Source organism: Sander lucioperca, chromosome 3 (assembly GCF_008315115.2).
Source record: "Sander lucioperca isolate FBNREF2018 chromosome 3, SLUC_FBN_1.2, whole genome shotgun sequence".
Classification (NCBI taxonomy): domain Eukaryota; kingdom Metazoa; phylum Chordata; class Actinopteri; order Perciformes; family Percidae; genus Sander; species Sander lucioperca.
The window spans coordinates 21,444,187-21,471,805 of record NC_050175.1 but is presented as its reverse complement, the minus strand read 5'-3'; the positions used below and the strand labels follow the sequence as shown (position 1 = coordinate 21,471,805).

General features: G+C 38.3%; 2 protein-coding genes and 1 long non-coding RNA gene across 5 annotated transcripts in view; all 3 read right to left on the bottom strand.

Annotated features, from left to right (window-relative positions):
* Positions 1-6,366, bottom strand: part of gpc5a (glypican 5a) — a 147,846-nt gene extending 141,480 nt beyond the window's left edge. Inside the window, exons 1-2 of one of the 2 annotated variants that reach the window (XM_031324339.2) lie at positions 5,913-6,366; positions 2,305-2,466 (exon numbers count right to left, since the gene is read on the bottom strand). In XM_031324339.2, coding sequence (XP_031180199.1) covers positions 2,305-2,466; positions 5,913-6,063 — 313 coding nt within the window. In that variant the 5' untranslated portion in view covers positions 6,064-6,366. Of the gene's footprint in view, positions 1-2,298; positions 2,467-5,912 lie in introns of both variants that reach the window. The other variant, XM_031324338.2, reaches the window with a different exon arrangement.
* A 1,670-nt stretch (positions 6,367-8,036) lies between these two features.
* On the bottom strand, positions 8,037-10,920 carry LOC116067785. The gene is made up of 3 exons (XR_004109313.2): positions 10,643-10,920; positions 9,112-9,238; positions 8,037-8,315 (listed from the first exon to the last, which is right to left on the bottom strand). It is a non-coding gene; the product is annotated as an uncharacterized LOC116067785 (long non-coding RNA).
* Positions 10,921-18,564: 7,644 nt separating this feature from the next.
* LOC116034046 (ephrin-B2a-like) lies at positions 18,565-26,109 on the bottom strand. Of its 2 annotated transcripts, none has more exons than XM_031276631.2 (5): positions 25,748-26,109; positions 24,565-24,848; positions 23,233-23,325; positions 20,827-20,934; positions 18,565-20,035 (listed from the first exon to the last, which is right to left on the bottom strand). In XM_031276631.2, the coding sequence occupies exons 1-5, from the start codon at positions 25,852-25,854 to the stop codon at positions 19,647-19,649; spliced, it is 981 nt and encodes a 326-aa protein (XP_031132491.1). In that variant the 5' UTR covers positions 25,855-26,109; the 3' UTR covers positions 18,565-19,646. The 2 variants fall into 2 exon arrangements, with proteins under 2 accessions (XP_031132491.1, XP_035855371.1); XM_035999478.1 differs by having other exon boundaries at positions 23,233-23,313.
* Between the last annotated feature and the right edge of the window lie 1,510 nt (positions 26,110-27,619).

Below are 27,619 nucleotides of genomic sequence, written 5' to 3'. Positions count from 1 at the left end.
GGAAACCCATTCAACATGTTTAAATCCCCATGGATACACACAATGTGTTGGAGAGAAACTGGATGTAAACATGACTTGTTTGTTTACAAGAAAACTCCACAGGGTACCTTTCAATCAACATAGCTCTGGTTTCAGTTTCAACTGTTGGCTGGCCTAAACAAGAAATCTGAATATGTAAACATGGTCTAATTATTCAATAAATCAAGAAAATAATCATCAGATCTATCAATAATGAAAAGAACAGTTTGCAGCCCTTGTTTGGACTGCAGTTAAATAAATCACAAAAACGCCTTAGGAACACTACATAATGACTTAATAAACGTAACATTAAGAGCAGTCACTCTGCTGCAGAGATTCTAATATGAGACTTAAATTGCTAAACGTCTGTTGCCACTTGTATTACGCAGCCTGGATGTAGCAGCCGCCAATGTTTGTTGACTGATGAGAGCCGATGTTGACAGGGATCTCTGTTTGGTTTGGCAGGAGAGCACACTGGCTGCCATTCCACAGATGAAACCATGAGAGTGCTGCTCGTTTTGTGAGTAGGGCTTCCAGCTTCTGCAGTTTTGACTTGTCCTGTGCGAACAAACCAGCCAGCTCTTAGACTGTTACGAGAGTAGTATTGTCTGTGTAGCGAAAGCCTGATTTAGCTTACTCTTCTGTGCCAGAGTCCTTCATTGCTGTCCCAAAACCCAACAAATAAAATAAATGGTCCACACTGTTGACATGTTCTTCATTTGAGTCAATCCCACACACACACTGTCCGGCTGCTGTAAATACTCACTGGAACACTAAATTAATAAATAATCCCCTGCTGGAAACAATCCCCAACAAATATACTCATTATTCCTGTTTAAAGTAACATTTGCTAACAACTTCATGTTTTGGGTGTGTGACCCGTTAATATATAATTAGACGCGGTGGCCCGACGTTATCTGACGTTTCTGCTTTGCTTATTTTATGCGTTGCTTTGCTCGGGTCTTTGATAAACTAAATATACCCAACGGCAACATCAACTGCTGCTGTTGTTGTGTTGGGGAAACTCAGGCTGTCATTTTCTTTAGTCTGTGGCCCAACAGGTAAATTAGGTCTCCAACCTAACGCTAGTAAAAGTGATGGTATTGAGATATGAAACAAAACATGTATACACTTTAAACCAACAATTGAAATAACTCTCCCCCATTTGCCCAGCGTTGTTAAAGTGTATGTACGTGCATAGGGGTGTTCTACCCGGAAGTTAAGTAAAAACAAGTTAGGTAAACAAACTTTATTTTTTAAATTTGTTCTATTGAGAGATGATCTACGTTTTTGTTAGTTTAATACTTAATAACGCCAGCCTTGTCCAACAACTTTCATAAAGCTGTTTGCAACTTTGTTTTAAGTTATCAGTATTTTAAAAAGGTGGCATGCTTCATAAACGCTGAGTATTTTCGTTCACCTTCAGGGTAGACACATCAAACATCTGACGACACAAACAGGGCTTTGCCCCTGCAAACCTCAACTAGAACACTGTGATCATGCTGAGACTCTCCTATAAATCATTTGAGTTTAGGAGGAGGATAACAGCACGTCTTTAAAGTGAGAGACATCGTTAAAGAGAATTGGCTTAATGATATGTCTGAGACTGTACATTCAAGTCATAAGCTCTGTATTTGTTTCCCACTCATTTTAGCTTTCATATGATATCCATCAGCTCGAGTGGGTGAAACATCCTACGCTGGGCAGGGAGAGCACACAGACAGAGGCACGTTGATGCCTGTAAGTTAACTGTCAGTCATTGCTGAATGAAAGGATGGAGACGAATGGAAAACAATGAATGAGAGAAAGAGGTTGAAAACAAATGTGGGGATGGGTGGCAGCCTGTTTACAACGTTCCAGAACTCTAAATATGAGGATTTGATTCTCTTTTTAGGACACAGTAAAGCAGGACACATTGCACAGGAAGAGAAGCTATTAGTAAAAGCCCCAGTACATATCCCTGACAGACATTCACCCTTACAGTCTCCTACAGGTAACCTATCTAATCTCGAGATCAGAGTGTAGCGGTAGATCTGGAAGGAGGACAGACCCTCCTCTGTTTGCTCTGAAGTGGAGCCTCACTGCACGCACACATGCACTGACTCATCCACTGTTTTTACAACACCCACACAAACCCAAACTCCTAAATGTGTACTCCAACTCGGAAACACACACAAACATCTACAATTACCCATGTAAACATTTGCGCTCTCATCTCAACATGTGTTTATGAAGTTCAACCTTTACGACGGTGATGACTAAACACACACACTGGTTAACTCTTACCTTGAAAAGCAGCAACGTTGCGCGAGATGAGGAACTTGAGGCTGGAGCTGGACGTCTGGACGAGGTTCTGGATGTCTCTCCGGGCCGCCACCTGGTACTTCTCCTCCATCTTTTTGGTGCAGCAGGTCAGGTTCTTGGACATGCACACCTGAAGGTCTAAACCTAAGAGTCATTGAGAATAAATGTTATGATCTTAAAAACATAACAGACAAGGGGCTAGGATTAAAATTGTTTCTCAATCTGCAACTTTATTTCCTAATCCACTTAAGCCATAAATTACATACTGTATGTTTTTGCTCAAAAGAAAAATATTAACACATGATATTCTTGAAAAATACAAAATAATATAAAGTAACATCAACATAGTCAAATATAACTGATAATAAACTTGGTATATGGGTTAAACATATGTTTAAATTGTGCAGCAAACAGAATCTTTTTATTTAAGATTTTTTCTCAGAACAGGTACATGGTGTAAAAACGACCTGCATTTTTCAGAGAAAGGAATGTTTACCTCTGTGACTTGAATGTAATGCTGATACAGTACTTGAGAATCATAAACATGAGGCAGGGGATTTGCATGCTCTCTATGGGTGCCCCACTTTCCAAACACATTCCACAGACATGCAAGTCAGGAGAATTAGACACCTTAAACCCTCGCACCTTAAACCTTAAAACCCCCTTACTTCGGGGAGTAAGAATGCGTCTAACCGTCTTTTGTATTATCTGCATGATACAACTGTCCAAAGTGGCAAGCAGCATTCAACCGCAAGAGAACAAGACTAAGAGTCCAAAGCCATGCAATCTATCCAATGGAGATATTTCACTCAGAACCACAAAGGTCAACCTGTGGCGCTAGAGGAAAAGTCAGGGGATCATGATCATAGTCAGTCTGGGGACCATGAATGTCTGAACAATCCCCGTTGATATATTTCAATTAAAGAGTAACAAACTGAGATTGCCATCCTAGAGACACACACAGTAGCACAAATAAACTAAGGTGATGGTAATGGTAGTATGTATGCCTTAAACATATGTTAACATCTTACAATCTTAACAAGTATGTAAAGTAGTATAACACAATGGTTACGTATTTCTAGCAAGTTAAAATATGCTTTAGTGGAGCAAGAAAACCAAAACACGTAGATCCTGAGAGGAGATCTGAGTCAAAGCGTTATCGCATAAGCGTTAAGTGATGTCTCAGGTTTTCCACTACGGACAAATGTAAGCAATCTGCACACATAGGGGACAATCAAAACATCTTAAAAGAGACCCAAAACTCTGCAAAAGCCTCTCTGACATGTCTAGGCACAGAGTGTGCCGAGCTGTTGCCAGAGCTGTTGCTATCAGCTCCATGCGAGGTTCAAGGAGAGGGAGCAGAGCGGGCGATGGCACACGTGGAGGAATTTAAACTCTCCCAGATAAGACCTCTTGAAAGAGCCCCAGGTCTTACTTTTTTTTTTTTTTCTTTTTTTTACCTAAATGCTTCCCGGAACTATTTCGTAAAAGAGCAGCATATTTTGGCCTAGGTGATAGACTTCTGACTTACTGTGTTCTGACCTAAACTAAAGATTCCTGGAATTTCTGAAAGTTATTTTTCATAAGCCCACACGCCCAATTATTGAAAACTTCTATTAAAAAAAAAAAAAAAATAAAAAAAAAAAGCATGCTCTAGGATCAACTACACCTCTAGCTATCTCCCATTACACTATCTGATGTATTTCAGTTCATTTATCTGAATCCATCAAGGAAACGATTTACATCTTTCCAACGTCAAGATGCATTTGGACTTGGAGGACGTGTGTGAGGCTGCCAGAAAGGTCAACAGGGGTGCAGCTATAAACAGTAGCAAGTGTTTTTACAGGGTTAGTAGAGATCAGGAGCTTATCATCACTACTAACAGAGGCACCCACTGCGCACAATTTATCTCAGAGAAAGTACTACTCAGTTAAGAAACAGCACAGAGATTTAGATTCACTCTGGCTCATTTTAGGGGCAGGAGTGGTGATGGCATTTATAAGGGTTATTTAGAGGTTTAGGAGGCATTTGGGGGTTTTCTGTTAGTGTAATCAGTTTCATCACAGCGGCAGAGGAAAGGAGTGGTGAAGTTTGTAGGGAGCAGTTTGTGGCAGGATGGTAGTCAACACCATTAAAAGATTTACTTTTCCGAGAGAGAGCAGCATGCAAGCCGTCCAGTCAATGACAGCCCACATGAAATATCCACACCCCATAATTCCCCCCCTAAATCTTGTAGAGGAGTATCATGTGGAATTACATTATGGGTGGTGTTCAGAAAAGTTAAGTGAAGCCCAGTTTACCTAACTTTACACAAAATAATTCCTGTTTATCCGGGCAAGCCACTTATCTGCTTTAGACAGCCGAAAAGGAGCATAGTATGGTTTCTTTTTCAGTCATGACCAACAAGTAATCTCAGCAGCTTTAGGTCCTAGTTTCATATTTTATATTAACCCATGTAATACAGTGTAAGTAAACAATAAGGGATACCTTTTACAGGCTATTTTGTTATGCAAAAACAAGGAAAAATCTATCTCCAAGCATGTTTCTGTAACTATTGCTAAGCATTCAGAGTATTTGAAATATTTCAACATTTCTTATGAACCTGACACACTGCTGAACATAAACTAGAGTAAATGTGTGTATGTCTAAAGAGTCTAAAATAACTTATGTGAGTGGTTTTCTTGCAGCAATTTTATGACACATACACAGTATTAGGGCTGCCACCTCTTAGTCGATTAGTCGACTAATCGGTCGTTTTGGTCTTAGTCGACTAAGATTTCTTTAATTGATGAGTCATTTTTTATGCTTATTCATGCTTAATTACTAATTTCCAAGAAACTTATGAGCACATTTCTGGTAAACACAAGATTTAAAGTGGTGCTTTTGCAGGATTAATTGTGGAGAAACTCAGTTTTACAGATGGTTCATTAACTACATTTATATTGTGCTTTTCTAGTCTTAATCACCTCTCAAAGAGCACAGCTCTGTCGATTACATCAACTAATCGACAAAATCATATAAGTGTTAGTCGACTAAGAATTTCTTTAGTCAAGGACAGCCCTACACAGTATATCTTCTAAATATCTTGATTTAAAAGTCACACATGAAGATGCACTTTAAACCGCCTATGGCTCTCCTGGTCTACTGTCTATATTATTATCATGACTGCACACATGCTTCTAAAATGTGTTTTTAAATGTGTGTTTGGTAAAAACTGTACTTCAAGAGTAGAGTACTTCAAGAAGCCAGAAAATGACAGGTTAAAACGCTACAGTGCAGTAAGTGAGCTCCACAGCAAGGTAATATGGTGTTGAATGACTTCCCAGGGATATTTCTTTCAATCAGTGGTTGGCAATGGCATGTTGACGCTTTGGTTGCTATGAAGATGTATATCAAAGTAAATATGCAAATTATCAAAATAAATAATTATAATAATGATTTGTATTAGTGGCTGGTTTATGAGAATGTAACTGAAGGGGAAAACAAAAAGAATTATCCAGACAAAACACACCCACACCCACACACACACACACACACACACACACACACACACACACACACACAGCTGCACATGGTTAACTCCAACATACCTGGTCTGGGGCTTAACGGCAATAATTGATTTGGTCCAATTTGTCTGAGTTGGAAAACTTTCCGCACTTCGTCGCATCTGTTTGGGCTTCCAAACCCTAATCCAGAGCAACACGCCATGAAGAAAACGTAGTTCGTCCACAGCACACCCATTTTAATCAAATCCACACAAAAAAAGAAGCTTGTTTGTAAGTTAAGGTTTCTTCTAAACCTTTAGTCCGCTCAGGTGAGTCCCGTCCACATCTCAGGTTTCAGGGTTGAGCGTCGACCATGTGGCGTTTGTGTTTGTGTCGGTGAAACGCTCCAGATAATCATTTCAGTCCAGACTCGCGAAGAGAAAGTTGCAGCGGTGTGACGAGCCTGTTTGAAAGCGGCATGTTGTCCAAGTTCGCTGGACCGACAGCAGAGGCGGTACCGTAACGTTACCTGGACTCAGCGGCCGGCTGGGTGTACAGCTGAGCTGCGGCCTGACAACGCCATCTAGTGGACCCGCCCCAACTCTGATTTAAGACTTCATGATTTAGGCCTACCTTATTTTTAATGACAATTTCATGTGAATTAGCTACTTAAGAAAACAAAAACTCACTTCAGTTTGTTTGATCATGTTTCATTTAAATTAGTTTATTCATGGTTAGTATTGTGATTTGTAAGGGATTTATTCATGGTTTGGTTCACAAAAGACATGAGTAATTTAGCTATTTTAATGTCCTTTATTCAAAATTCAGCTAGACAGCAGCAAAGAAAACAATTGCAATAAAATGGCTTAAAAAAGAGTCGCCAAACCAAGCTGAATGGCTAACAATTTTAAGAAATATTTACACCATGGAAAAAATTATATTCGTTGAGATTACAGAGAGAACTTTTCATTGAAAGATGGGCACCATTAATGACGGTGATGGAGGACCGTTAGAACTAACACTGATTATATCTGCCAGGTGAACTTGTATACAACCCATATTTTGTGTTAAGTTGATGTTTGTTCTGTTTACATTGTTTATTTTCAATGTTAATTATTTTGTATTTCTTCTCTTCCTTGTAGGTAGCCTACTTCTGGACATATTCTCCTGTGGACTTGACCATATACGTAAGAGCGTGTGAATGTTATGACCCCTTGTAAAGGATATTGTTTTATGAAGAATATTCAAAATAAAAAATAAGAAACAAAAAAAAATCAGCTAGACAATTAAGAAAGTTGATAACTTTAATGACTCCTGACTCATTTTGTTTATATAATTTATTTAAAAAAAACTTTAAAAATAGTTAACATCACAACTGCAAGCCATCAATGTATCATGTCAATTTTCATTAAATTAGAAAAGAAAGTTATGAATTAGAGGGTTGTTTTAATTTGCTGGTCCTAAATAATGTGAAATTAATGTTTTCCCCTCAGTAAATCCTTACCAATTTTAAGAAGAGTTGCATTAAAAAGTATGTAAAACTATAAAGGATTTGGTTAGTTTTTCTACATTTTTATTACAACTTGTGGGGTCCGCATCCAACCACCAAAAAATGCATAAAGGCCAAACTTAAACAAATTACAGATTGAGTACTTCATGTGCTTTCATGGTCAATTCACATTTCATGAGCATATGCATATCCTTTGTTTGGACTTTTATTATGCTAAATGGATGTCTGACTACTCCAATCATTCTCTCCTTAGTTATAACCAGTACTGCTATTGAACGTGGACTACTGGGTTCAAACTGCAGTCTTCAACGCTGCAATCTTAAATGTCTGTCTGGTGCTCATTGCAGACTGCATCACTGCTGCTCAACTTTATGTTACAAGATAGATTAGAACATGCAGCATGTAAATTCAGTTTGGAAAGGATTCCTTTAATGTGGTGACATGGTGGTCAATACACAAGGTCAATACACCTTAACTAAAAACAATACTGGTAAAGTGTTTAATCAGAATGCCGTAAGCGTGAGAATCAGGTTATTGGCCATAAAAACAGATTTGTTGACAAAAACACCTTTGGCCATCACATTCCATTTAGTTTAAACCAGTGTTCCATAAGGTGGTATTACAAAATACCAATACTATGATTTAAAACCTTTTCAAAAGCTTCCACTTAATACCCAGCTTAACATTTTTTTTTTTTTGGGGGGGGGGGCATTGTTTAATGCCTGTAACCCATTGTGAGATTTGCATAAGAAAACATTCAGAGAAAGTAAAAAGTGTAAACAATTTAATATATACCAAGCAACATTACAATTAACCAATTTAAAAAAACACCATTAATAATCATTTGAGCATATGCAGACCAAAGCATCACAGGACATCAGCAGCAGTTTTCTGATAAACACTAGGTAAGGATCAAGGTCAGCTCCATCTCCTCGTTCCTATACAGGCCGGGACAAGTGCAATACCTCCAGGTACACAGCATTGCTACTAATCCCCACCTGCACAGGAAGGGACATCTCTAAATATCAAAAAAAAAAAAAAAAAAAAAAAAAAAGTACATGCAAATACCCACCATGCAGTAAAAAAAAAAAAAAAGACATCTTGCTGAGTAACCCCACTTGGCAGAACATAGTTCATTAACCTAGTCAGTTTTGCATGGATTTGCACAGCAAATATCAGTTAAAGCTGAATGCAAACCAGCAAAACTGACCAAGTGATGATTAACAGATCTCAATCCCATAATTATAAACATCTGAGCTTCAGAAAGATGCAGTTAGTTAGAAGTACTTCAAGTGCTCACATTGCAGTAGATGAGAAAAACACTACCTGCACTATAAGCACTTTAGTACTGCTGAAACTGAGACTCGATATGGAATACTCCTGTATTTTTAAAACAGTGTTACGTGTGTATTATGCAAACAGATTGTGTTTGATGTGACACCCCCAAAACCAAAAATCTAAACAGGTGGAGAGCAAGCAGGCCACCATCAGTTTTGCATAGATTTGCACAACTCATCTATTCTTGTAGTGCAACTATGCAAAACTAGCAGAGAACTGCAAGATATTTAAGGCCCAATTAGAAATTAAAAATGGTCTGGTGGCGCATATCACAGCCCCTTATGCCAGAAGGAGCACTTAGGGCAGTAGGTGCTAGTCTATTTCACTATCTGCACTAGATGCACCTTAGCACAAAGACAGTACTTCAAAATGACATGTAACATCAAAGAATGTGAACATCAGTGTCAGGGTATTGCTGTAAGTGCCTCCACTGCAGTAGATATTACATAGAACTACCTGCACTGTAAGCACTTTGACAATACACGGACTGATTACAGCATCGCTGGCCTCCAGCACCATGGGGACGACGGTCACACTGCTCCAGGTATCAATTTTCTGTGGGGTACTGCACTTCATGGTGGATCTGAAAATAAAAACGACACATAGGATTAGGTCAATAAATACGACTTTTTGGCATTGCAACAAGTTACATACGCAGGTTGATATGTGCGCATGTGTGACCAATTTCTTGTAATTAAAGTCGTACCTAAAAACGTTTCCCTCCATCTTAAATGTGACTTGCTATAACTGGTTAGTCGATTAAAAACACGAGTTAGGTGTTGTGATACAAGATGTTATGATTTATCGCAGCAGCACGAGGTCACTGAAAACATGAATGAGCAGCACAGCCTGCGGCCCGCGTTCCCTGCGACACAGGAGCGCCTGCGCAGGGAACGGTGTTGTTCACCCCTCCCCCATCGTCTTTAACATGGCGCCTCGAAGTGCGCCAACCTTAGCATAAACGACTTTAAAACAATCACGCTAAACGCCAACGTTGTATTGCACGCTGAAATTTGCAATTGCGTGTTTATTTAGAGAAAACAAAGTGGCTTGCCGTTACGGACCTCCTAGAAAACACGACAACCGTCCATGTAGAAACAGATGCTAGCAGCAACCAGCAGCTGTGCGCTGGTTGGGCAGGTAGCTTAGCTAGCTGCGAGCTGGTGTTAGCTTGGTGAAAACATGGCAAACCGTGTTAATACTACAGTTACAATATCTAACGTTAACACTTGGAGATGGCACAGGAGCAGTTTGGGCGTTTTCAGTAAACAGTTGGCTCATTTTTAGATGTGGTTTGCAGACTAATAAAATTTAGACTTTGACGACACTGATTAATAACGTTAGCCTTTAGCCAACAACAAACGAGTACACGTTTGAAAATACACCTATATCTGCCCCGGTGGATTAGCTGTATTCATCTACCATCTTTATCTTAATGTTATACCAGCCTTAATAATGTTATGTTTGTGCTTACCCAACAATACAGTTAGGTTGAGTGTATACCGCTAGGCTAGGCTAAGCTAAAACGCGCGGCCTAAAAGTGCCCCATGTGCTGCTGCTTTGTTCTGGGGGCACTTTAACTCACACACCACTGCACTCGAGACTGAGCAACAAATTAACCACATTTACAAACTTACTTTTCAAATATCTGACTAGCGTGTTTATAATAACTCGGATGTTGTTATCGGGAGACCGGATTTGTGTCCCACGAGTTGCTAAAGCGCAGCGAAGAAAGCTACGGACAGCTTTTCAAATCTCCCTCATGATTCCCTCAATGGTGGAGCAGAGGGGGCTGCCATGCGCCTCACGTTACACTGTTTTCATCGCCAGCATATCATTTATGTTTTAATGTTGGGATATCCCCACCAGCATGATATTCAGACACATTAAAACACATCGTTAGAGATTTCATTCTCAAAACGGAGATAAAAACAGAACCCAAAACCCGACTTCCTTGCCTATAAACATGCGCTCCGTAGACACTCACCAGCCGAAATCCACCATCTTCGCTCACTTGCTTGGGCTGCCGTGTAGTCTCTCACCGACAAAAGAGAGAAATAAATACGTAACTATTCCGAAAACTTTCCTACCGGCGGACAAAAGCGAAACATAAAGTGAAATCCGAACCGACCGTGAGTCAATCTATAGCGCAGATACGCTGGTTTAAATGATTGTGGGGTTAGGAAAGTGGCGCGAAGGCGACCAGTTGGTAACCATGTGGGTGAATGAAGGGCGGCTCCCACTGAACGTAAATATCTAGCTACAACCCCCAACTCTCCCTATTAGCATACATAAACTACGGTACTTCCGACCACATCTTCAACCAAACAGCATCCACCTCTCCGAAGGAAGGAGAGTAGGAGAGAGATACAGACAGGGATCACTGCGAGTTTCAACACCCTTTAGTATAACAATAAATATATGCATGCATATCGGAAAGCATCCTGCTTAGTCATACAGTTTTATGTCCATTAAAGTTTTTCATTATGAAAATATATAATATTAAACCATGGTTTTTATTTTAATCAAAATAAGCGCTGAGTAGTAAAACTAATCTATAACGTTATTGGCCACATTTTATTCTTTAGGTGCTAGATGTTTGTTTAATACAAATTAAAACAACTTGTTGCTGATCCACGATGCATTAAAATCAGCCCACAGTGTGTTGTTTTCACACGCATCGACCTGTAGCTCATGTAAATTAGTTACAGTTTTTGTCGGCCCCCATACAAAGAAGAACAAAAATGTTTGTTTTTTTGTATTCTCATTCTGAAATCAAACAAGTTTAGCATATTGTTGTGAATTGTAATTTAGGCCACCTTTAAAGATACAATGACAAAACAATTGATCAGTTATGAGCTGCTCTAGAAGACATGAAGTATGTGTACTTCTTTAAACAAATATTATTCAAAATACATGTTAGAAAGTAGTCAGTTATTCATCAAGCACCCATTATAAACTCAGAGTATGTGGGTTGTGATCAGTAATCCTATTGTTCACAACCTACAAACAAAGGTCTATCAAAAGTGTTTTTTATAATAATAATAATAATAATAATAATAATAATAATAATAATAATAATAATCAACACTATCTTTTCTATCTAAATGTTCAAATAAATTCAGTTCATCAAATCAAAATAGGTTAACAGTGATATTAGATTACAGTTGATTCTCTAGCTTTTGAAAAGTTTTCTATTATAGCCTAATTAGAAATTGATTGATACTGAGACAACACTGAGTTTTGGGTTGGAATGATCTGTTTTAGGCTAAGCTTACATTTACTTGAGTAACACTTCAACAGAAATTCCAGAAAAAAAACTGTTAAACTTACTGTTTTACAAAAGTAAGCTCCAACAGCTGATTCAAAGCAACATTTCTATCTGAAATAATGGTGATAATATTAATAATAATAATAATAATAATAATAATAATAATAATATAAGCAAATAATTAAAAGATAAAAATGAAACAGATTTTTCAAACAGACAGTTTTTAAAATGTATTTAAACAATTGTTTTGAGTTAGTAAAACACGTAACATTAGCCTGTTAGTGATATTTTTGCATTTTGCCTTCAAAGTCAAGGCCTAAAACACCAGTACTTCTCATATAGTAACCCAAACGATTTAAACCACATATACTTGGTTTTGTGCAGCATGAAAAATCGGTGGTAATTAAAACTTATTAGGATTATAAAATGTTTACAATTATGCTGCCTTTTGGGGATTTTTTTTCCCACTGAAATAAACCAAAATATTTGTAACATTGCATGCCCACAGTGAGCTCACAATATGCCCCGTCTTTCTTTCTTCTCAGATATAAAACAAAACAGCTGGATGTTGTGGAGACATCACAACCAAAAGGCAAAAGCCATCAAACCACAACAGAAGAAGTCGAATACTACAAACTCAGGGCCCTCAGACAGGATGTAGAGCCCAGACTCACTTTTTTTCTGCATCTAGTTAAAAGTGAAACCTCTAACAGCACTTTAACAGTAGATTCATATAAATATTTGAAATTAAAGAGTTGTTAAAACACTTTAAAGTGAGTAAAAAGCATGCATACATATGTATATGTATATGCTAATATTCTATAATGTAATACGAGCCTCCAATATATGTTTCAGATGTTTGCTGCATTCTGCAAAATTGACTTTTATATTAAATATATAAGCTCCCAAAGTTCTGTGTTTTCTAATATGTTTATGATGGGGATGACCAGGATTTTGAATTTACACTTTGATTAAAAACATACAGTTATTCATTACAAGACAAAATGGTAAATATCATTTTACCAGTTGGCATGATTTAGGTTACTATCTTTTAACTTAAAATGAATAAAATGTAGAACTGAGTGGCATACCTCACTCACCTTTTGTTTGCACCATTCTCAGTTGGATATGGTACCAGTGAGAGTAAGATTTTCTCAAGTAGTCTACTGAACTTAACAATGTTGAGGTACTTTAATTGAGTGTTCCCATTTTATGCTACTTTAAAGCTCTACTTGACTACATTTCAGAGGGAAGATTTTACATAAAAAAATAAGCATATAAAATGCATTACAAAATCCTTTACCATGTCATGTTTCAGATGCCTATGAGTTGTTAGCAGTTTCACCAAAGAGACATTTCCCATCTTAACTTCTCACATGGTTTAATTTAAATAATTGTTTGAAGCCCAAACAGGTCAAATTATCCAATATTTTCTTCCTTCACACTGTTGTATTGGTACTTTTTAGTAAAGTAAAGTAAAGGTTTTGAGTACTTCTTCCACCACTGTAACCTACTGGTATGAGTGTCCCCTGCATATGCGGTGCCAGGGAAGGGCTTTGTGGTGCTGTTTAGGATAGCCATAGCACATCCAAGAAATTTTGATTTGGCCAAACGGTGCAGCACGCATTAAACCTTTGACCTAACTTCTACTTCCTGTAAGCCACTAGCCAAAGCACAATGTTTTGGAAACTTTAGCATTAACGAAGCATGTGGAGTCCATATAGGTGGAGACTCCATCTAACTGTGACGTTTTGGGACCGATTGGCAGGATTGCTGGTAAGAGTAAATTACGTGTACCCAGCTAATTTAAATAGCTCCCGTTACTGTATTGTGTGAACACTTAACTTCATTCGACCAAAACAAGTTCCTTCACGAGACCATTTTGCAGATCCACCGTCTCTGCGAGCTTAGCGCTGCCCAAGACGATTGTAATTGGTTTAAAGAAATGCAACCCAGAGTGTTTTTTTCCCCCTATCCTGGCAATGCGAGGCCAAGGTGTTCGTAACTGGCATCATGAGTGTGTATGATTTCAGAATCTGGGGCTGAAATGTGCACAAACTTGTGTCTGTTGCTTGCTGCTTGTGTGCGAACCCTGTCCGTTACATAATTGTGTGAAATGTTATATTCAGAGGTGTGTTTTTAAGTAAGCCGGATTTTGAACCTTACATCTGTATCTCTTGAGCTGAATATCTCGCCTTTTGTTCAACACAGAATGACATTGTAACTGTCGCGGAGGGGGTAGTGCGAATGTGTACGTGTCGGGGGTGTTGCAGTAGAAATTAAACTGTGGTGACTAGCACATTAATGGGAAAATTTCAGAGCCCCCTCACTGAAAAGTAGCCCCATAGCACCAGTAAATCTCTGGCGCCGCCACTGGTCCCCTGCAGCTTTCAGAACAAGTAACACAAATCCTTCCAATGGTATGTAAATACAGTTATAGAAATGATAAAAACAAGTGTTTTTTTCAAGTACACCCGGTCTATTTTCATTGGAGTTTGATAGCAAAGAAACAGGGGATGATCCCTTCCAAACCACATTTTCCCCCATTAAATGCAACCGTTGTGTTGTTTAGAGTATAACGGAGGTTTGATCAAAAATCTGTCAGGGGTTTTTGCATTTCAATACAAAGCATTGGAATGACAACAACCCATTGTTATTAGTGATGTGTTGTTTTGAGAAGCTACACAAATGTGAGTTGCTCCAAGGCAGATGTGCTGAAACCTACTGATCTTTTAAAGAGGGTACAATCTGCTGCTGACCTTCTGTGTTTTTTTGTGTATCATGTGTTGAATTCTGTGAATTTATCACAAACATACTGTTTGATTGTGACACAGCATGGTAGTTGGCCAGCAGAGGGAACTAGCAAACTAAATACTGTAAAGACATGATTGCTTTTCAACTGTAAGAGGAAGCACTAACCACAACTTCCCCATTCCTGGAGTTTCTGTAGTTAAAACAGTCAGCTTTAGGCAACCAATTGAGTTTCAGAGAGGAGATGGTAGTGTGTGTTACCAGCTGCTGATCGATGACATTTTCCATTATTTACGTAACTGTGAAATTGTTCTTTTCTGCATGCTGACGTTGCTGTTAATAACACCTGGTTGTCCTCAGACAGGCATGGTGTGAGTCCACTTCAACAATGTTGGATTCAGCTTCAATGCTCAGACCTCCAACTGACCAACAAATATAAACCTTTCTACCCTGATACCAGAATATCTCTTCTTCTTCTCCCACATCTCTGGGCACACAGTGAGAGCTCAGTCATGACCCCCCAACCCCCTACACAAAGCCAGTGGTGGGGCTAGTTCCTCTGCATATGGAAGTGAGGTGGGGGGTGGGGGGATGCATGGAGGTTGTAGACTTCACATCGTCCCATGGGGTCAGATAAAAGCTTACAGCTCTCCTTATTAGACCTCCCCCCCTCGTCTAAAGCTCTATGCTCTCTGCACAAAAGGTAGTTAAAGATTTATGTAGGTATCAGTTGCAAAAGCATTTTTGGACACTTTCCATGTGATTTTAGTTTGTATTATTTGGGATAAATGAGGATAAAGGAAAAGCAGTCATACATATGGACAAAACAGTAACAAGGACATGAAGTCATTTTATTTCTGCACAATAAAACTGAGCAGAGATAAGACTTAAAACACCAAGCTGGTAGCACATGTGATATTTAAGCCTGAGATCCAAAACATCCCCTCTGATGCAGCAACACTTTTGCCCCTTTTTTTCCAAAATGGCCATGCATATCCAAGCCCCTCCCACAACAAGGGGCCATGAGCCTGGGGGTCTCTGTTTTGTTCATCCTATAGAAGCCCGGCCACCATTGTCTCTGCGTGACCCTGAGGTCAACTGAACTCACCTCGCCCGGCCACGGCCCATTCAGCTGAAGCTTCACATAGGACAAAAACATCTCACAAGGGCAAGGATCACTTCAAGCAAAAGGGTGGGAACACACACACACACACACACACACACATGCACAGACAACAAACACGCTCTGCAGTGCTTCAGAGTCAGAAGCTTGTTTGTGTTATATTGTTTTTCTTACAATGTAGCAAGACAAGAGCCATGTAGACGTAGCACAACGTGATCAAAAATTGAATTTCAGTGTTGTTGATTAGAGTATAGCTCAATGTATGGTCAGAATGGTATAGTACTTCCCCATTGAAAACATCCAGAATGGTTTAAATTACAAAGACACGTTGGTCTATTAAGAAAGTCAATTGTAGAAATAGTAATGAAGTTATCTTTGACACATTTTCTAATTCTTTCCTCGGATATTTTAAATTCATCACTTGCCTGAGGGGAAATTGCATTTTGCTGCAGGTTAAGAATGAGGCCATCCACGACTTCTTGTCTTCTGCAGCTCTTTGTTATAAGTTTATATACTGGGCTACAGGCCAAAAAGAAAAGTAGTGCATTTGTGGAACATATAACCATAATTCACAAAAAATAAAAAATAAGCCAGTTTACTCATATTTTCTGTATAGAACCAGTTTAATTAAAGCTGAGCAGTTTCCTTGTTTGATGCACAGAGCACATGTCCTGAAGATCCTCCAGTCTGGCGTTCAGAGGCAACAGTGTCCCTGGTGGAGAGGAAGCTCATGGAAGCTGACAGGTTGAAAATGTGCGGCATGATGTGGCTGAAGGAGCATGAAACATGTTCACCCATTGATGCCGTGCACAGAGCCACAAGAGACACTGTGAAACAATTAAAATGCTGAGTGTTTTAGTGTGTGTGTGTGTGTGTGTGTGTGTGTGTGTGTGTGTGTATATATATATATATATATATATATATATATATATATATATATATATATACAATAATATATATATACACACAGTATATATATATATATAAACACTCAGCATTTTAAGAAATAAGATTTTCATTATGTTTACAGATAGTTTTTGATAGCATACAGGCAGATTGCACACATTTGTTGATTGCCAAGATGGCACTGCTAATATCTTCATGAGTCAAGAAGTTGCAAAAGAAACAATCAGAGGCCTTTTTGTGTCCTACAAGATTACTGACCTGGTCAGTAAATACTCATATTTGGAGAGATTACAAAATATAACCCAGAAGCTTCCACTTTCACACAAACTGAATCAAACTGTATTTTTGCATTATTCCATTTTTTTGTCCATTCAACCTAATAAGACATGGAGAAAAACTCATCATGGTACTGTTCACGGCAGAATGACAGTCACTATCCCATGAGCACCATTAAGTAAGGACGAGACATGCTCCTCTGAGCAGCGTCTACCCACCCAAAATTATTCAGAAAACTGTTTTGAGTTTAAAGTTAGTTTCACATCAACCACGGCTAAAACATGTACCGACGGAAATGTCTACAAGTCCTTTAAATATAAGACACTGGCTGTAATTGCTGAATGGGACTACAAGGGTCTTAACACTAGCTGTATGCAAATTGTGGTGCAGCTACTTTTGCACGCATTGTGCTGCCAAGTCATTTTGTAACCACAAGGAAAGCTGTGATTTATCAGCAGTCTACTCTTATTCATTTTCTCATTTCTCCATTATATTGCCTGCATGTCCATCACTTTCACTGTTGCTCTTGTTGGTTTTGGAAAGCAGAAAGAGAAGACAGACACGGATGAAGAGACTACTGACAAGTTGTTTTCCCGTTTTTTAAACTTTCACACCTTTCACAAGTTACAAAACATTTCCCATGTTGAGTAGCCTAATTACACTTTTTTTAAGCATGGCCCCCTTGCTGTATAATGACCACACAGCATTTCAAAAAAGTTTAAACAATTCAGTTGTGAATAATGTACAGTATATTAACCTCTCAGATTTAGTGTGTTGGAGTTTATCATCAATCCTTTTTTTCAGCTGTATCAATAAGTTAAATAAAATGCACATTTACTGTACAAATGAAGCTGCCATGTGCAGTGGCAGTGAGAAATAACAGATTCATTTTCTTTAAAAAAAAAAAAAAAACACAAACAAACCAGTATTTGCCTATGGTGGAGGAAGTATTTACCAAGTCAAAGTACCAGTTACACGCTTTAACAATACTCCATTACAAATCAAAGTTAAAAATGTGTGGATTCAAAATGTTACTTAAACCTACATTGTGTAATTATTTGAGTTGATTCTTAGCAAAAACCCCTTTGTTCTTTCACAAATATGTGCTCATTCATGAGTAATTACTTCCACCAACTAATCAAAGTATTCTCGTAAGCGTAGAATCTGACATTCAGAATCATTCAGAATATATGAGCGACTCGCTCGAATGACGGCCGGTATGTTGCGCCTCCATCTTTAAAATACATTAGCCAAAGAGGGACATACCTCATTTCGCCCTTTTACACTCAGTGGCACCCCGCACCTTGACGAATGACAGGGGGAAATTTACTCGCCAGGGAAGCGAAAAAGAGAATTAAAACAACAACGCGACAGGCAAAGCAACAAGACCAAAGTTAATATTGGAGTGGCTAGAACAGCTGCGTGTAAACAATGGAGATACTTAGAGATAATTTCGGGTTCGGCCACCGTACCAGTTAAAACGCGATCGGAATGGGAGAGGCTAGAAAGTAAAATTCAGTTGGTTGTCATATACAATTTCACCGCTAGATGGGAGAAATTCTTACACAATGTAGCTTTAAGTAAAAAGTTTGTAAGTATTATCAGTAAAATGTACTTGAAGTATCAAAAGTAAAAGAACTCAATGCAGAGAAAAGTTGCATTAATACACACTTGAGTTGGAGCTACTTTTGAACTATCCTTTAGGGCTGCAACTAATCTAAGATCTGCTGATTATTTTCTTGCTCAATCCTTTAATTGTTTGTAAAACACATGAAAATAGTGAGGAATGCATCACAATTTCCCAGAGTTCTGAGTGATGTCTTCAAGTGTCTTATTTTGTCCATCCATCCTCAAGATTCAGTTTACTGTCATTTAAGACAAAGAAAAGCAGAAAGTCATCACATCGGAGAAGCTGAAACCACGTAATGTTCAACAGTTTTTTCATGAAAAATGTCTTCAACAAACAGTCAGAATAATTTTAACTGACTTAAACCAACCAAATAATTGACTTATCGTCAATTTTTCTATACTGTTCGGTAGATTCATTTCTTGCAATGAATCATATTTTAAAAGCTCTTCATATGTTTTGTATGTGAGTATTATTAGCAAAATGTACTGTATGTAAAGTAAAAGTACTCCTTTGAGTGTTAGGCTATTTATTCTATTCTATATTTATTCTAATTGTAGTTGGTTGAGGTGGAGCTTATTTTAAGTACTTACTGTTGCATATTGTTGCAACATCTTTTATAAACTTGTTTTGTGTGCAAAATCTTAATCTGCAAAGTATGGCTGCCATATCAATGTGGTGGAGTAAATAGCACAATATAGTGGAGTGGAAGTAAAATGTCATGAAATGGTAATACTAAGTAAAGAACCTCAAACTTGTACTTAAGTAGTAGGCTACTTGAGTAAATGTGCTTAGTTACATCCCACCACTGGTATTTGCTGCCCACTTCCAGAAAAAAACTGAACACAATTATGACATATAAAGTTCCTCTCACAGTATTAAGACAACAAAATGGTTCAACAGCATTTGTCAGTGCAACAGCTCTCAGGCTATGTATGATCACTTATGTGACCTTTCTTCACACCCACTGCAAACTAAAGAAATGGAAGTGTTAGTTTAGGATTATCAGCCAAAGACAGGCATTAGAGCAGCAAACATTAGACTTTGTAGTAGATGTTGGTGGGACTCTGGGGCGATATCTCCTGAACTATGTACACAGGGGGCCCGTAGTCGCTGCTCACACGCTCATAATGACGGCAGACCATGCTGTCAGAAGCTCGCAGAGGAAAGACAATATCACTGCGGTCCGAGCCGTTGTCGCTGCCGATGCTGTCCCGCTTTGCCACGGCCAAAGTGTTGAGGGAAACGGAGGCCGACTGCTGACTGTCTGGGACACAGCGACGGGGACGGTGCCTCCACAGTACGACCAGCAGAATTATGATGACCAGAAGGAGGATCACACCGCCACAGACAACCCACATTAACAATCCTGGCTTAGAGCCACCGCTGCCACTGGGGTTTGTTTGTCCTGTTTCTGAGCCTGAGTCTGTTATGAGAAACAGAGGAGAGACAGAAAAAAAGGAAGGAGAAACTGAAATGAAAGTGTGAACTATAGGGCACAATATGGAAACAGTGAAGCCTTTCTAATTCTATACAGTAGTATAGTGTTTTAGCAAAATCAACACACTTTACCTTTTTATACAAACAGGAAACAATAGGTGTGATGTTGGTTGTCAATCAAACTGCAGCTTTGGAAAGCCACTGCCAATTCAACTTCACATACAGACATATAAATGTTTTCTCAAGAGCAGCTCCTATTTCCTTTGTGAATTGCATTGTGGGAGAATAGCGCGTTTACAGTAGTTTAGTTTGCATGCTGTCTGGTTTGCATGTAGGCCTACTTTATTTGGTCACTTTTCCAGTGTGAACACACCTATATACATACAAATATACTAAAAACTTGCTTACATCTGAGACACAGTAAATGGTTTTTGATCCCTAGTATATCAGCATGGGTAATTTATATACATTTTTCATTTCTTTTTTCAGTATGCAGATTCATACAGATGTCTTAGATATAAGAGGGAGGTGAAAATCATTCACTTTCTGGAGCAAAGCAGTAACAATTGTGAGCTGGAATTTAAATAAATCCACTTGTAAACTATAGGACTATACTTGTTTCTGCATGTTTGTGCCTATTTACCCCAAATACATCACTTTAAAACTGTGTTTAATGTATAATTCCTGTCCTCCAGTTTAGGAAAATTTGAAATACAAAAAACTTGATGTACACCTGTACATATTTTCTTGGCAATATGTTTGCTTTGTCTTTCGTACCGGTTTTGTTTTTTATATCCTGTTCTTTTGCAGGGAGGTCTTTGGACTTGGACTTTGGTGGGAATCTGGTGGGGGACTCCTGGAGGGTTGAAGGTGGATCTGAAGAGCCTGGAAATTAAAACAAAACCAATCACAACATATAACTATTAGCACCATATCTCACATTTCCTAATTTCCCCTGTATGGTGGTGTGTGGGGTTATGTCATGTCAAAATGTTCCTATTACGATGTCTGTTGAATCCGTAGTTTGGTGTCAGAATCAAAGCAAGAAGAAGGTTTTTTTTAATGATTATTTTGCACCGACAGTCATTCAGATAAAAACGCATCACAGAAAAAGAGAAAACCCATTTTCTAACCTATTCTAACCTATTAGGACCACAACAAGTTGTGTTCTGAGTCACAATAGGGACTCTCATGTCTTTCTTGACAGGAAAAACGAACGCTTTTACTTTCCCCGCCCACACATTCATAACTGAATGCAGCCAATTCAAATTCTTGTCTGGGGTTTTTCCAAAAGGAATCTTGGGGAATGTTGGGAATCAGAAACAGGAAGGGAATCCAAACAATGAATACAAATTTGTGTTCCTCCCCTGCCCTATTAATTATCTCACAACCTCTTATCTCGTAGTACCCCTTTGTAGGGTCGGGAACCATAGGACTAAACAAACTACATAAAGTAGCAACACAAACAGCTACAACAGTAGAATGCTGCTTACACATATGATGCATCAGTATTAGCAATCTAATGTCACTTTGATTTTGCATTTTGCTGATAATACTTCTGTACTTTTACTAAAGTAGGGTATTTCATGCAGGACTTTAACTTGTAATGCACTGTTTTCACATTGCTTTAGTTTTACTTTTACTTAAGTATCTGAATACTTCTTACACCACTATTTTTAAGTCTCTCACAAGTCCCTCAGCTTTATGGAAGTGCAATACTAAAATTGCTAAGTCCCTTTTTTAAGTGGAGTAAGATGGCAGTTTGAATTCAAAATATGCCTGCAAAAAAAGAAGCACAAACAACATTTTACAAATCACCGAATATCTGAAGAATTCATTTAATACCATTGGTTCACATTTTCTAATGTGTGCAACTGACACTGAGCAGTTTCCCAAACAAATACAACCAAGAAAAGTAGTAGACGCACATACTTTGGCCTTTAAGGGAACTACGGATGAAAAAGAGTTTGTTTCTCTGAAGATTTCATTCAGGATCTTTTTCTTTTTCACTCATTTCATTTAATGTATTGATTTATGAGGACAACACACATTAATCAACATTTCTGTATGTCATTCACCATCAGGGTTAATTAAATTTGACTCACACCACATTTTAACATGAATGTTTAAAATAACTAAAGGATTAGATGTTTCAGTTTTAAAATGCACAATCCGTAAATCCAAATCTAAACAGAAGGGTTGTGACAACCAAAAATCCAAATACAAGACTGGAGAGATTACAGCTAAATCTGAGTTATTAATGTTTTCTGTTGCTGTTAAAAGGTTTGTTTACATCAGGAGCAGTTTGTAAACACAGCAGGAAAACAGCCTCATGTTTTCAGTTAAGATCATTTGAGAAACACACAAAATGCTTATTTTTCATCTCGGATTCTTGAATAATTTATATGAATAATGCTTTGCATTTCTGAGGTAAAAAAAGTACATGTTGGGGCTTTAACTGACTTAGCTTTTAAAGTTTTTAGCAACACACAGCATCTGTTTAATCTATCTGATTCTGTGCAGCCCAATAACGCACCAAGATACAACTATAAATGCTTGTTTCTTCATATATAGGACTACTTGCCTAATAAAATGACAAATTACACCACAATAATACAGTATGTATAGTATGTTGAAAAAAAGTGATAAAAAGTCATAGTATATAGAATGTCGAAAAAATAAAAAAAACAATATGTTTCTGTGTGGATGACATATTACAGAGTGATTTATCTTTAGGACATTTAAAATAATGGCAGTGAATATGTTCAGAATCTGCTTTATTCAATTTTAATGTATGTGATAAGAGCACAAAATGATGTTAAAAATGGACACTTGGCTATTCAGATGTTAATACAGGGAAATAAAAGATTATTGACTGCCACAGCCAGTCCGAACGATCGCATGCTGGATAATGCTGATGGCCTTAAGCTGCCAGCGGTTTGAATTAAGGATTTGAGATAATTCATGATGACAATCTCTCTTTAAGAGAATGACTAGATGATCACCATTATCTGACCACTTAATAACTCCAGAAAGGCAGTGACATTATTGCATTGCACATATAATAACTAGAGTGAGACAATTGTTATTGTTCCTTTAGCAATGTTTGTCAGATATGTTTGTCTCTCTTTCATTCACACACACAGCTTTACACACATGCTGGCACACACATACAATACTTACTTTGGCCGACTCTCAGCACCAGCTTCATAGCTTTGGTTCTACACACCCCTCCATTAGTATTATCCAGACCCTGCAGAGAGCCTGCAGAGGTGGCTGACATACAGAGAGAGAGTGAGAGGAGGCAAATGTTGTTAAGCATTGTTTAACATTTTATATTTAATGCAATCATCATAATGCAATATCAGGTAATGCATAGTTCCATTATGATTTTCTTGCAGACAGTAAAGTCAGTTGCCAAAATCATTTTTCAAAACGTTTGCATCACATTGGCAAGAGAATGCAGACACACTGTGATGTCACATACAGTATATAGCTAATCACACATGTAAAAACACCACTGCACCAATAATGAATTCATTGTTTGGTTTATAGAATGTCAGAAAACCAGAGCCCAAAGAGACGTCTTAATATTGCTTGTTTTGTCTGATCAGCAATCCAAATTCAAAAGATATTTATTTGTTTGTTATCACATAAGATTATCAAAAGCTGCTAACATTTAAGAAGCTGGAACCAGAGAATGCTTAGCATTTTTTCCATGTTTAATGACTTAAACTATTTATACATTATCAAAATAGTGGCTGAACGAACTCATTGTTTCAGCTCTAGATGCAAAATATGTGGTGGACAATATTAATAAATACATTTTTTACCTAAACTAACACAGCAATAAAGGCTACTAAATATATTCATACATAAACACACACACTAAGAACTCTTGTTCACCCCGTCACTCTCTCACACACACACACACACACACACACACACACACACACACACACACACACACACACACACACACACACACACACACACACACACACCCATAGACTTGTTAGCAGCATTTAGGTCAGATAACAACATCTCACAGTCTACAAGCCACGTTGCCATGAAAGCTCCCATCAAATCTGCCTGATGCTGTAAAAGCCTTGTGTGATTTGGGGCATGTAAGCCCTTGGAATCACACTGGCCTGCCAGAGCGAAGTGTGCTGTCAGAGCGTGGCGAGGTGGATGAGGCTACATGGTCAGACTTGTTCTCTCTCTCATGCATCACTTGCCACTAAGATGCTGATTTAACCGACCACGGCCCAATAACGAGGCCACATTTTTTTGATTCTCACACAAACTGACAAATTGAGAGGGAGCCGAGAATGATTGCTTCCTCTTCTCCCACGACAAAAATGAAACAGTTGCTTGCATTGATTCAAATCCACCTGTAGAAACCAGCAGCTCGTGTTTCTGTTCTACTGATAATATGAACTGAGACAAACACGGGTGACTCCAATATCATGTTTGAGCTGAGCATAAGCTGTTGAGTTGCACACAATGACTCACAGGTGATATAATAGTCCCTCCCCTTGAGGAACTCCAGACCCCACAGGTTGGGGCTGAACTCCTGGAACTTGAACGTGAACTTCACATCCTGGTGAGGCTTGTCACAGTTCAGCAGGGGCGTGTCTGTCTTATCGATGGTGCAGCTCTCCATCTGACTCCTGGAGACCAGGTACACTCGGTAAAACTCCTCCTTTTCCCCCGAGGAAGCATCTGCCCGGGGACACACAATGTCCATCTTGTCCCCGATCTGAGGATACAGGACCAGACCCAGACCTGGACTAAATCTGTGTGTGAGACAAGACGGTTAAAAGATGAAGTGTAACACGATACAGAGTGAAGCATCATTGTCACGTTCTTTGTTTGAACCGCAACGTTTTATGATCAATCCCAAACAAACACAAAATGTCTAACCAACAGAAGCGTGTGAGGTTTTCAACAACATTTTGCAGATCTGCTGTAAAACCTCCTGGCATAAAAAAAAATAAATAAGAAAAATAGGGAAAATGCAAAAACAGCCCAAGGTGACGTCTTCAAATGTTTAGTTTTAGGAGCAGGCCAAAACCCAAATATATTACATCTTAAAGCTGAAATGATTAGGTGATTAATCGATTACTTGATCGACAGAAAATGAATCTGCAACTCTTTTGATAATTGATTAATCATTTGTGATTTTTTTTTAAGCAAAAATTCAAAGAATCCTCTCAGTCTTAGCTTCTCAGTTGTGAGGCTTTGTTGCTTTTCTTTGTCCTATGTGACAGCAAACAGAATATATTTGGGTTAGGGAGTTTTTGTCAAACAAAAGAGGTAATTTGAAGACAACATATTGCACTTCAGGATATACTGACATTGTAACATTAATCGAGAATATAATCAGCACATTAATGGATAATGATAAGAATGGTTAGTTGCAGCCTTATTCAATGTACAATGATATGAACCCTCACATTTGAGAAGCTGGGACCAGAAAATGTTTGGCATTTATAAATGAATTAAAAAACGATGAATCGACTATGGAACTATTCTGTAATTAATGGACTAATCGTTTTTGCTCTACAGCCACTCATATGCCTATATCAAAACGGTTTCTTGCAGTAAAATGGTTCGATCTCATGTGATTAACTTGATCAACTAGGTCACACTACAAGGCCAAAGCAGCAGCAGAAAGTTACAGCATCTCTCTTACTTTGCATTGGAACTGCTCCAGTGGATGGACTCCAGAGTGACAGCACGACATGAGCTAATGATGGCCAGCAGGATCACGGCGCCGCAGCTCCATGGGATTCTCCCCATCACAGGAATAAATCGCAGGTCCACCGCGGCTCGGTATCATAAAACAGAGTGGAACCAGGCTAGAATGTGTTGCCTCTGCATGTCTCCAAGTGCGCGCAGAGGACACATTCCTGAGTGAAATCCCATGAAGTTGCGAGTCTTCCCCCTGCATGAGATTTTCCACATTGTGCGTAATTGGCTAGAAAATCATTCGTGTGACGAAATCCATGTATTGAGGACAGAAATTGTGTGGAGTATTTCAGTCATCAGCTGACAGACCGGTCCGCCCATACACTGGCTCATGCGTAGGGGAGACCGGGGCTGGTTGGCACAGTTTTTCTTCACATTAACATACTGAGATAATAATCAATACAAATGCCGTATTTCTTTGGTGGAAATGGTAGAGGTTAATGTTAACCTCTCAAACACCTTTTACAAATAAATTATAAAGAAAACAAGTTCTTCTTCTTTCATAACGATTTTATTTACAGTTAAACAGTTTTTGTCTTGATAAAAGTTTTTTTTTCATCTGAATTAAAGAGGCAAATAAATGGTTTATTTAAAATAAAAAATAACTTGACTGACTGCTTATGATAGCTTAAGCTATAAGGGAATGTTTAGTGGGGGAAATATACAGTAGGCTATGAGTTTTTGTGCATCTGAAAACCTGTTTGATAAATGATTTTTCCCATGATAATATCATAAGAGTGGCTTTTAATAATATATGTTTTACATACTGTTTCAAGCTACATGGCTTGACCTGCAACATGTGTTTGGATATTGTTTACAAAGTCAGCTGATATCTATAATAAACACACACAACAGAGACATTTAAGGCCAGTTTTATAGGCTACTTTTTTTTTAATTCTTCTCAGTGAATTAACAAAATGAGGAAGTTCGGGACACAAAATGCACTTTGTGGTCTCCCCTGTTGATGTGGTGACAAACAGAAAGATCAGCTATGACTCAGTGATCACCTTAAATGAACCTACTCTACCCAGAATACACAGACTTGAATGAGATCAGGTTATAAAAATGTCCATCTACCTCTAAACATTGAATAAATTCCTCAAATAAAAAAAAACATTTGACCACACTGTATCCCAAACTTGATGTTTTATTGGTATGATTTTGTGTATCAATATAGTTAAAATCATTATAGTGGATGGATGGGTTGGGATGATTTGATTTTCTTTAAAATCCTGTATAGTCTGCATTTAAGGAGCCAACGCTGTAAATCCCCTCATTTTCAGAGAATCTGAACTAATGACAAAGTGGTTTAAAAGATGACAGGGCTTCTGTCACAAGATGAAAATGATGGCTGAACTGCACAGAAATGTCTGTGTCTCTGTCGGGATCTGACTAGCTGCAGGTGTGTGCAAAGTGCTGGCAACATCTTTTATATTTATCAATTCATGTAAACCCTTGAGTTTTTGTTGACATGGACTTCACAGAAGAAAGCAGACGCAGAGATGTTTTCTCACGTAAACACAAAATGATACAGGTCAGACTAAAACAAACTTCAGATGTTCGTCTTTGATTTTATTGTCCGGTTTCAGCAGAGCACCATTTACAAGGCAGATTCCAAACACAACACAAATTCAGTTGTCAGTGGAACAGTACCATCCATCCACCTTTTGTCTGAAGCATTTCTCAACAAAGCAAAAGCAAAAGGCATACAGTAAAAAAGAGAATATATCCAATATGAAATAAAGTGAATGTAATCAAAACAAATCTCTAAATGTTCTTGGTGTAACGGTGAAGGATTACTAACATGTTAAACTGT

Excerpts from the sequence above, each read along its gene's own strand:
- LOC116034046 (XM_031276631.2), bottom strand. The coding sequence starts at position 25,854 with ATGGGGAGAATCCCATGGAGCTGCGGCGCCGTGATCCTGCTGGCCATC. Across the intron at positions 23,326-24,564 it reads GAGGGACTATTATATCACCT|CCACCTCTGCAGGCTCTCTG; the intron begins GTGAGTCATTGT and ends TCTGTATGTCAG. Across the intron at positions 20,036-20,826 it reads GGATATAAAAAACAAAACCG|ACTCAGGCTCAGAAACAGGA; the intron begins GTACGAAAGACA and ends TTCTCATAACAG.